Source organism: Centruroides sculpturatus, unplaced genomic scaffold (genome assembly GCF_000671375.1).
Source record: "Centruroides sculpturatus isolate CEXI.00-Female unplaced genomic scaffold, Cexi_2.0 scaffold80, whole genome shotgun sequence".
In the NCBI taxonomy this organism is placed as follows: domain Eukaryota; kingdom Metazoa; phylum Arthropoda; class Arachnida; order Scorpiones; family Buthidae; genus Centruroides; species Centruroides sculpturatus.
In genome coordinates this window covers 603525-614650 of record NW_019384552.1, presented here as the reverse complement: position 1 = coordinate 614650, position 11126 = coordinate 603525, and the positions used below count along the sequence as shown (strand labels likewise).

Below are 11126 nucleotides of genomic sequence, written 5' to 3'. Positions count from 1 at the left end.
ATTATTTAATTGCTCCTTCCTCTCTTCCTTGGCATGTTGTGAAATTTCTGATAGTTGGATAATAAACCGTTTTATTGTAATTTGTCTTTTTAAATTATTTTGAGTCGATATTAAAATTTGGAAAAGGGGGGATACCTAAATCGGTAAAATACGCGAATTTCCTCCTACAACTTCGGTTGTTGTTCGGGGTACAGTTGAGGTTTTAACGAAGTTCAAGCGAATACATAATTAGCAAAAAAGAAAGTTGAAATAAAGTGATTAAACAAAAATTATTACAAATATCGTAAATAATAGTTCACAAATGCATATATAGAGATATTTTAGAAGGGGGGAAATGGTCTTCACAATTTGAAATTGATTGAACACACTGTGCTTGAATGCTCGTGTAAACATGCACTATCTATCGTAGGATAAATGTACTATGCCAAAAACCTTCGCGGGAGTGTATTAAAAAACTTTCCGAAGTTTTATGGCAATCGTACTATGCCACAAACCTTTGCCGGAGTATATTAAACAACTTCCCAAAGTTTCACGGCAATCGGATAAACGGTGTGGTAATGCATGAAGGACACACACACACACACACACATTCATTTTATATATATAGATAATAGAGCTACAGTAAATTAAACTAGCTTTATATTTGTCAAAAATTTCATAGGTTTTTTGTAGTTAGTTATCTTTAATTAAAGTTTGATATAAATTTTTGTGTGCTAATTATTGAATATTAGCTGTTGGATGGATGGCTGGGGATGATTAAGGCATCAGTTACCACTCTTGGGACCCAGGGTGGTAAGTGATGCATTATGCAAATGGGCAAAGAAACCCAGAATTTTTTAATGAATGGTCCTGGATATTTCAGATTCCAACTTCTCCACTGCAGGCTTGACCATATCCATGATGGATATGGTTAAAAGAGCCCTCTTAGTGCCCACAGGATGGAAAGAATTAAACAAAATTTACTACTACAAGTTGATCCCCCTATAACATGTTGATAATTCCGTTTTATATGAATTCCATGTTGTAGAAATTACTTAGATTTTACAAATACGTGAGCCGTTTACAGCCCGGCACACGTATTTGTAAAATCTAAGTGACTCGTACAACATGGAATTCATATAAAACGGAATTATCAACAGTGTTATAGGGGGTCGACTGTATATGATTTGTGATACTAATTCACTGTTTTGCATCTTGCACACATTTTTTTTATTTGATGCTATAATTCAACTTATCATTGCTTGCACTAATATTACCTTTAATTTTAGAAGATTAAAAAAAATAATAAAATACTGTATTAAATGAATAGGAAGCATGTTTCTCTAAAAATATAAATTCAATATTCTGAGATTTTCTTTCTGTAGTTTTGAATCTATTCTATTTAATATATTAAGTTAAAATTTATAGTTAAAACATAAAATGTTATTAATTGTTATTCATATTAGTTTAATACTTGACAGTATATCTTAAATAAATCAGTTTTAAAACTAAAAATCATGAAAAAAGTTTTAAATAAATATATGCATATGAATATCATAAATTGTATGTTTTAAATTATTAATTGTCATTTTTAAATACATTTGATAAAGAGTTGTCATTGATTTTATGCAGTAAATTTTTATTGCGTAGAGAAAAAATCAAAATTTCATTACATGAATTAGATAATTGATGATCAAAATAATTTTATTGTAGATAGGCATATTAAATCTTTTTAAAGCTTTTTTATGCTTTTGAACAACTAACTTAACAACACATGGTCTTAGAAGTTTAAATTTATAAATTTTTCAACTTAGCATTAACATTTGTTTTTAGACTGAAACGGATATGCCACCTCAGAATGCCGACAGTGACCCTGTAACTGATCCAGTAAGTTATTTTAAAATGATTTGTGTCATCTAAAATTATTCGCAAACAGTAATATTTATGAAAGAGCATTTTAGAAGATTTGATTTATTTCCATAAGCACATTTATTATTCATTTATGTTTTTATATTTTCCTTGCTAAGTATTAATTAACAACATTTATATTAAGTTATTCTCAGAGCTTTTAAATTTTTTTTTTCATATATTATTGCTCTTCTTAAGAGAACACACTGCTTTTTTTAGTTTATATAAGTTTAGTGTTAGTCTTCAAAAAAATTAGTATTATATGATTTAAAATTTTTAAATTCACCTGCTGTATTGCTTAGAAATTATATTTGGCATTTTTAGTTTGCTTCAATAGATTCATTGTTTTATTAATAGCATTTATGTTATGTTGAAAGCTAGATAATAGTTATTTAATACAATAATTTCATTAAGTCAACAATCCTCAGATAGTTTTTCTGTAACAACAGTTTTCTTCTTGGAAGTATTGTAACAAAATTAGTCAGATTCATAAATATTCAATGTTTATTTCATCTTAACTACTATAATTATTTGAAAAGATTGACATTTATAAGATTTTCACACTAAAGTGTTAATGAGAATAATAATTTAATTATTGAATTTTATGTACTAGATAACACTGATGATAAATTGTTGACTTGATGAATTGTTATGATATATACAGTACTTAATTACTGTATTATAAATTAAAAGAAAGAATAACATAAGTTTCAAGCATTAACAATATTTGGTATGTATTTGTAATAATTAGTAGTTGTATTTATAAATTTTTATGGCATATAAAATAACTAATTTTGCATTGATCAACTATTTTTTAATATTTTTTTAAAGGTTTAATCATAATAAGTAAAATTTATGTAAGTTTAGTTTTAACATAAAAGGTAGTAGCTACTATCTAATGTTTAGGCAATGTTTTTTAGTTCTTAATGCATAATTGAAACTGATATCATTGCTATATAAAATATAATTTAAATATAATACAAATTTCATATATATATTTCTCTCTTTAAAAGAAATTGTTATAACTGAATAATGTAACATAATAATAATATATTCTGTAGCTACATAAATATACTAGATCTTCTATTCTTCTCTAACTGCACTTGAAAACAGTCAAACCTCAAAAAACCTTTTAATATTCAGCCTTTTTTATTAACTCTTCTAACTCATTCAGTCAGTTGATTGACCTTCAGGAAAAAATTGAACGATTCCGATTTATACAGAAAGAAACTTGTCTTGGAATGAGTCAAGTTCAAAATACCCACAAGCGCAAATTTACAAACATCATTTACAATACTTCGGGCATAACAAAGTTCCAATACTTTTAATCCACGACAACAGGTCCATCGAAAAGACACCTTGCGATGAACTAACTCTGAAGTCATTTACAGTCCAACAAGACGAAACAATCTTTTGGGATAGCTTAGTCGAACTAAAGTCAAGCATGAGTTCGATTTATGCGTCCAAGGCGAACTCATACAAACATGAGTTCCATAGATGTATCCTAGGCAAACTGAATTTCCTGCCACAACTCAATCCTTTTATATGGATTGAAGCCGAATTGGATTCCACCAATCAGCGCTTAGCAGCGCTACAAGATGTCTGCCGATGGTCCGATGTCTCTCAACCAATCCACGGTCGAGTTTCCAAAAGTGGTCTGATTGCCGTTTCTATGGTGACAACCGTTGTTCGTCGAAAAGAATGGAAAAGTGTGGGAAATCGCATGACAGATGATTTTTATCCCGACAGAATGATTTTAAACTTTTAAATTTTCTATAATGTCTAGTGTGCAAGTATGTTATCAATACGTGAATAGATAATTATAATATACTAGCTTACCCGTCTCATTATAATAAAATTAAATTTACATTTTATTATTTTTATTGAAACTTATTATTATTATATTATTATTATTAATTTTCATTGGGAAAACATTTCAAAATGTCGTTTCAACTATTTATTTATTGGAGTGTTTGTGGATACACGATATTTTTTGTTTTTCCGTCTGGTGTGTACATTAATAAATCAGAAGGTTTTCCGAGGCATGAGCTGGCCACATACAGTTGTCCATGTGAGAAGCACGGATTCTCCAAATCTAACCCACACACTTGTAGAGATTGTCAGAAGTGCAATATTCTCCATTTTTATATATTTTTTTTTAATCCTTTACAATTTTAATTATTTAATTGTGCCTTCCTCTCTTCCTTGGCATGTTGTGAAATTTCTGATAGTTGGATAATAAACTGTTTTATTGTAATTTGTCATTCTAAATTATTTTGAGTTGATATTAAAATTTGGGAAAGGGGAGATCCCTAGATTGGTAAAATAGGCGAATTTCCTCCTACAACTTAGTTGTTGTTCGGGATACAGTTAAAGTTTTAACAAAGTTCGAGCGAATACGTAATTAGCAAAAAATAGTTGAAATAAAGTGATTAAACAAAAATTATTACAAATATCGTAAATAACAGTTCACAAATACATATGTAGAGATATTTTTTGGAGGGGGAAAATGGTCTTCACAATTTGAAATTGATCAAACTCATGATGAAATTCTCGTATACACATGCGCCATCTATTGTAGGATAAATGTACTATGCCAGAAACCTTCACAGGAGGGTATTAAAAACTTCCCAAAGTTTCATGGCAATCAGATGAACGGTGTGGTAATGCACAAAGGACAGACAGACATACATTCATTTTTATATATATATAGATATGGGATACAGACTTGTACAGACATACCCATACACTAAAAATACAGACAAAAAATAGAGTTAGAAGAGTTAATAAAAAAGGGTGCGTATTAAAAGGTTTTTTGAGGTTTGATGGCTATTCTACTTGTCATTATAATTGATAATTTAAATAGATTCTCTTTTATAATGATGGCAAATTGCAATAGTTTTGTCGTATATTCAGAATTGAAACAAGTTAGGAAAAAATGACAAATTGAGATATTTGTATATGTATTTTCAACAAAGCCCAATATTTTATAACAAAACCAAATGATTGCTGGATTCAAATTGTGCTACTTCATCACTATTATTAATAATTAAATATCGAGTAATTTGGGACTAGACATAGGCTTTAAGCATCACCTCTTATTAAATTAATATTTATTAAACAATTAGAATATTCTAGAGGAAAAAATATTAGCGATAAAGAAGTGCAATTTAAATCCAGCAGTTGTTTGATTTAATAATGGCATTTATAAAATAAAATTTTTTCTTTAATAAGAAATATTTGTGTAGAAGAAAATGGTGTTTGTGAAAAGTGTATTTATTATAAAATTTATTTTATATTGCAATTATATTTTTTAAACATGAAATTTAAGTTTCTTTTGTTAATATAATCTGCATCTTTTGTATGCATGTATCTAAATAAAAAGTTTTCTAAAAATTGTAGACCAAATTACCTCAAATTACTTCATTAATTTATAATGTACATTTACAATAATTTATAAAAGAATTAATATTACTTATTTTGAATTTTGATATATTGTATATCATTTAAATACATGATATATAATATTAAAGCTATTCAGATTAACTAAAATTTGTTTCATTAAGTTTGGCATTATTTGCTTCAAAATTTTAATGCTTGAATAAAATGTGTGGTTTTTTTCTCTTAATGAAAATGCAATAACTTTTATATTCATTTTAAGTCATGTGAACATGTTATTAAACTAAAAATGTACTTTGTAAAAGTACAAAATAAAGATATATTATACAGAGTGAACCAAAAATTGGGAACACTTCAAAAATTCATATTGAAAATAATTTTGACATGCAATTTTTAAGAAACACTGAAAATGGCATAGAATTATTTTTAATTTGAAACATTATAAGCAAAGTATAATTACAATTTCTTCCAGTAAATGATGGTCATAGGTAATGAAATATGAAATAATTTTTGTAGTCCTGACTCATTTCTGCTATTGTTATGTCTCCCATTTCACACTTTCCTATCATTCCTTACTTTTCTTCCCTCTTCTCACTTCCTCTAAAACTCTTCATCCTTCCTTTTCAAAAGTTATGCGGTAAGGTTCAGCCTTCTAACAGTTTTAATCATATCATATCGTATATGTCTTTTTTTTTTTTTAACAGTTTAGTTGTCAACTCGACCTGCAGGACATATGGATCTCAGTCTCTGGAGAGTGAGGTCCATATGGCCCAAATTCTGCCACTCATTGGCAGAATTCATAACAAATATGCATAAAACATTTTTACTTCAAAAACATAAGTTTTCATTTGATTATTTCTGTGAAATTTTTCATATACAATGTCCTTCAGGATAATGATCCAAAATACACATAGAATGAATGTGATACAAAATAAACTGTTTCAGGGTATGTTTTTTGAAATTAAAAATATTTGTATTTTATAAACAATTTCTTAGTCTGGGAAATCAAAAAGACAGAAATATAACATTATGATTGTTTATTGATGGCTATTGATGTCAAAACATGTTTTAAATATTATTGAATATTCTCTGATTTCTATTTTATCAGAATTTTTATATATCTAACAGGACATGTTGATTAAACAACACGCATCTCAGAAAAAACCTTCAACCGATGCGAAATAAAAATTTAACACTACAAACGTTTTTAGATCCCTGCTGGGTCCTTCTTCAGGTAAAAAAAATCGTTTGAAATGTTACTAAATATGAAAAAACATTTGTTTGGAACGATATTTAAAAATCGGAAAGTTAGAACGGAATCATGTGATCAATAGCTCCAAACGTCAAAGCTTTACGTCATATCGACAGTTATTTAAATATTTTTCCTTTTTTTAAAGATTTTATGAAGATCTCTGTTGTTAAGCATAAAAACATATCACATAAACACAACTACCCCTTTACTTCTTTTTTTTTACGTTTACGATTCACTTAATCCTCCTGCTGTATCAGGGCCTGCCATGCCAAAGAGAGAGAGAGATCTCATTTCTGGAATTAATGGGTGACGAACTGCTGTATGCCCTGTACATGTCTATCTGCTACAACCATTTGAGATGGTCTAAATATGAGGAGGTGATAATTAACTTAGCATTTGAAAAGTCTGCTACTATCTCTGGATCAGATGTGTAAGTGGATAAGGAAGTGGAAAATTTATTATGTTGAATGTCACGCATGTGTTCTTTCAACCTGATCCCAACAGCACGTTTTGTTGAGCCTATGTAAATCAAGTCCCTGCCAAAAGGTCTGAAAACGTTTGTAGTGTTAAATTATTATTTCGCATCAGTTAAAGGTTTTTCTGAGGTACCTGTTGTTTAGTTAACTCCGATGTGCAGTTGGACATATTGATGTTACATCTTAGGTAAATTGATGAAAAATTAAATTTAAATAATTTTTTAAGGTAGTCTTATGTTTCAGGTATTTATCTTAAAGAAATTTTCTAACAAATATTTTGTTTGTACTGTGTTAGATTTCCAGGAAAGTATGCAATTGAATTCTTTTCTCATATTAATTAATTAATTCATTCAAATTCCTTAGATAGTTTTGATGGTTTTTTTAGTTCTTGTGTCAATGTTAACCTAGAATGGATGATACTAAATTTATTTCAATAACATTTTGATGTACTGTGTTTTAAATCAATAACAGTGAAGCTAAAGTTTGCTAATTGTGTTAGATGGTACTTTTTATTTGATTCTATTGTAGTTTGGAAGCAACTATAGTAAAATTAAATTAATTAAATAGGATAATTTCAACTGCAAAAATATTACAAAAGGACTAAAAGCTTTTGGAAAATAAACGTTCATATTGTTCAAATTAGTAGTTTCCATTTGAATTCTACAAAATTCAAATGGAAACAAGTTTATATTTTAGTTGTCACTTATTCATAAACTACACAACAAACTTTATAATCACTAATTAACGAAAATGTTAAATTGGACATTGGAATACTAAATATTTAATTTCATGTATTATTGAAGTAATTATATCTGACACTTGAGATTAGAAGGTAAAATTAGAAACAGAAATGATTAATTGGAAATATCTATTGGAACTTGTTTTGATGTGTTTTCTAGTTTCCAACAGTTATTCATTTTGATAGTATTTATATATATACTGTGTACTGTAAGGTCTCGTTTTATGCGGTGGATACGTTCTACAGAAAAGCGCATATAAAAAATTCGCATAAAAAAAGACTTTACTTGCCTTGAAAAAGTATGGATACGTTCCGTAATTTTCTAAAATCGCATAAAACCAAAACAACGAGTTAAAATTAACTTAAAACCGCATAAAAAAGTTTGCAGAAATTAAAAGAAATAGGCTGCTTAATAAATTACTTCGAATGTCTGAAAGAAATTCATATAAAAGCTTAAAATAAACTTGTATTCAAACTTAATTCAGTTTATTTTATTGAAAAGTAATATAGTTTTACATTTTTTAATCATTATCGCTATCTGATAATGGTTTGCACCGTTTGCGAAGTGGTTCCAAATCACCTTCATCATCAGAAGAGACTTGTCTTTGCAATAGATATTTGCGGTAAAGGCGATGGATTTTCACAAACTTCATTCTCGTTCTGCGTAGCTCTTTCTTTTCTGACAATGTAATCAGTAATTAAACTTTGCGATGACGATTCTACTAATTTACGGCCAGCTAGTGTTCACCCTACTTTAAACCCTTGTCCTCCCACGACGTCTATGAGAATGCCCCGGGAAATCCAACTCCAGATGTGTTCAAGGTCATCCAGATGTGTAAACAATGACTCATGGGCGTTAAATTTCACAGAAGGCCGAGACAAAGAAAGTTAAACTTTGAAGCTTTTTCTTCAAAATTAACGCATTTGTTTCATTTTTTCAGTTTTAAGTATTTTTTATGTTTAATTACATTTATATCAAAAATTGCTAGGAACTAAAGCGATTAAGGTAGATCTAGCTGTCCTTTACATCCATAAACATTATATGTCAGCGGAACAAATGGAGTGAGCTTTGAGCGTTCCACGATTTTTGGAGACTGTCTATATGCGGGCTTCCTAAACAAGCCTATATGTATGTTTGTCCAAGAAATTTTTGGATGAAATACAAACCGCACAACTTCAAAATCGCATAAAATTATTCCGCATAAAAAGAGACCTTACAGTATATAATTTTTTCCAAATACTTACACTAACACACATTCTTTAGTATATTACAAGTACATATTAATTTTTTATTTCAACGCAGATGATAAATGTTTCTAATTAGCTTAGAGGATTATGATTACGATGAATTTTTTGGTACGGAAGAACTCGAGGCAGTGCGATGGCTCGAAGTTGTTCCAGACAATGTATTTTTTGGGAATGGGTTTAAATTCGATTTGGAAGTATATAAATTTAATCGAACAATTTTAAATTTTTAACAGAAGTTAACGAGATCAGTAAAAATTAAGTAATTTAGTTATCTTAATTCTGACTTTGTTATTTACTGTTGACATTTTTAAATAAACAGGATATAAATTGCTAATTATAAAATGTTTGATAATTTGTAGATTTAAAAATATAAAATTCAAAACTTATTACCGTAATTCTATAATTAAACATATTTCCTGAAAGAAATATATTTAATCGCGCCTAAATGTATGTTTTCAGTTACTGTTAAAACTAAAAACTATTTTTAATGTAAATGTCGTGTTTGTCGGTTCTAAGTTGTTTCCTTCATAAAATAATAGTCAACAACAATTTTACCAGAAAATATTCATTTTACAGTTTTAATTGAATTTTATGGAACCGACCTACTTCAAAAGGCACCGTAATATAATCCATCTGTATATAAGTTGGCACATGGAACATTTTTCATTTTAGCAAAATCTGCTTTAATTTACCTAACTCTTAAGTTAAAAGTAACGTACTGTATTTTGTATTTAGTACGTAAGACTAGGGATTATCGTGGCAAGTAAATGACAGGAAAGAATTATGTAAATAGAAAAGCGATTTTATTTGAATTGTGTCGTCGTTATAGTTGCATGGAACGGATGAAATATTTACACCATAGATTTTGCGTGTGTAGAGTAGTGTTGAACTTGCAACGTTGTTTAATTTCAGGTGAGAAACACGGACAAAGAGAACGGGAACGAAGAGAGAGACGAGCCGGAAGGGAGTCGCAGTAGAAGTCGGAGTAGAAGTTGCAGTCACAGCGTGTCGCCCCGTCGCAGTCGCAGCCGCAGTCGCAGTGCCAGCAAAGAGGGGGAGGACGGAGTGAGCGGCGAAGAAGACGGGAGAAGCGTGCGAGGTAAAAGCCACAGCAGAAGTAGAAGTCGTTCGCGTTAAGAGACAGACACGCTGTCGGTGCTTCGTGTTAATGTTTATGGATAAAGTTTACACATTAAACATATCTGTCGAGTGCACAGTGAAACTATATATACATATAAACTTATACACATACATCCTAAACTTTCTTCGGTGTGCAGGAGTATAAACGAAACGACGTTAAATTTCTGCATCGGAACAATAGCCAAACGTTACGTTGTGCTGTGCATTAGGTGAGGTAGGAGTAAATGTTATTTCAGTTGGTAAAACGACCGAAGTAGATCGGCCGTTACGTTTTTTTATATAAATTATATAGAAAAAAACGAAATTGGAGAAATTATTCATTATTTCATTTGGAAAATATACGACGCATTGGAACATTAAGGAGGAAATTTCATTTGTCCCATTTCGCATTTTAAAAATTTCCATTAATCATAATTCTTCCATTCTCATGATAAACTTAATTTTCCATTATCGTGCGATTAAAAGTTTTTTATTAAAAATCTAATATTAATTTCGTCGTGCATGGTCGGAAAATTTAACCAACTAGAATATAAAATAAGACGTATTTACTATTACTTATTCTTTCGGTAGTGAGTTTCACAGTGCACAAATACACCAAAATTGCCAGTGTTTTCGACTTAATTTCCTGTTACATATGTGAAATTATCCTTGTAATTCATTTCATTTAATAAAATCATTCGATATATTAAAATTCTGTTTCATTTATCCCTGTTCGGTCATCTCCTCACCTCGTATTATTCGATATTAATTATGGAGAAAATTCGTGAATGAACCCATTACCACAAACAGAAAAAAATCGAATGCGTCCGCGAGTGGATTTATATTTTAACCAAAAACGTGTGTCTAGACCGAGCTGGCCACAAAACTCTTAAAATATTGTAGAAACTCGTATTTAGGCGGATTATCGGCCACCGTTTATGGGGTGCCGGACAAAGCCACGTCGTCTGGACAGTAATTAGGACCTCAAACTCGTTCTACTTATTGT

At 29.7% G+C, this 11126-nt stretch overlaps 1 protein-coding gene across 6 annotated transcripts in view; it reads left to right on the top strand.

Moving 5' to 3' along the window:
• Positions 1-10832, top strand: part of LOC111623701 (serine/arginine-rich splicing factor 6-like) — a 76729-nt gene extending 65897 nt beyond the window's left edge. For 5 of the 6 annotated variants that reach the window (XM_023366372.1, XM_023366377.1, XM_023366374.1 and 2 more), the window contains 2 exons: positions 1813-1866; positions 9914-10832. In XM_023366372.1, the coding sequence (XP_023222140.1) occupies positions 1813-1866; positions 9914-10138 (279 nt within the window). In that variant the 3' untranslated portion in view covers positions 10139-10832. The remainder of the gene's footprint in view (positions 1-1812; positions 1867-9913) is intronic. The other variant, XM_023366375.1, reaches the window with a different exon arrangement.
• The last annotated feature ends 294 nt before the right edge of the window (positions 10833-11126 follow it).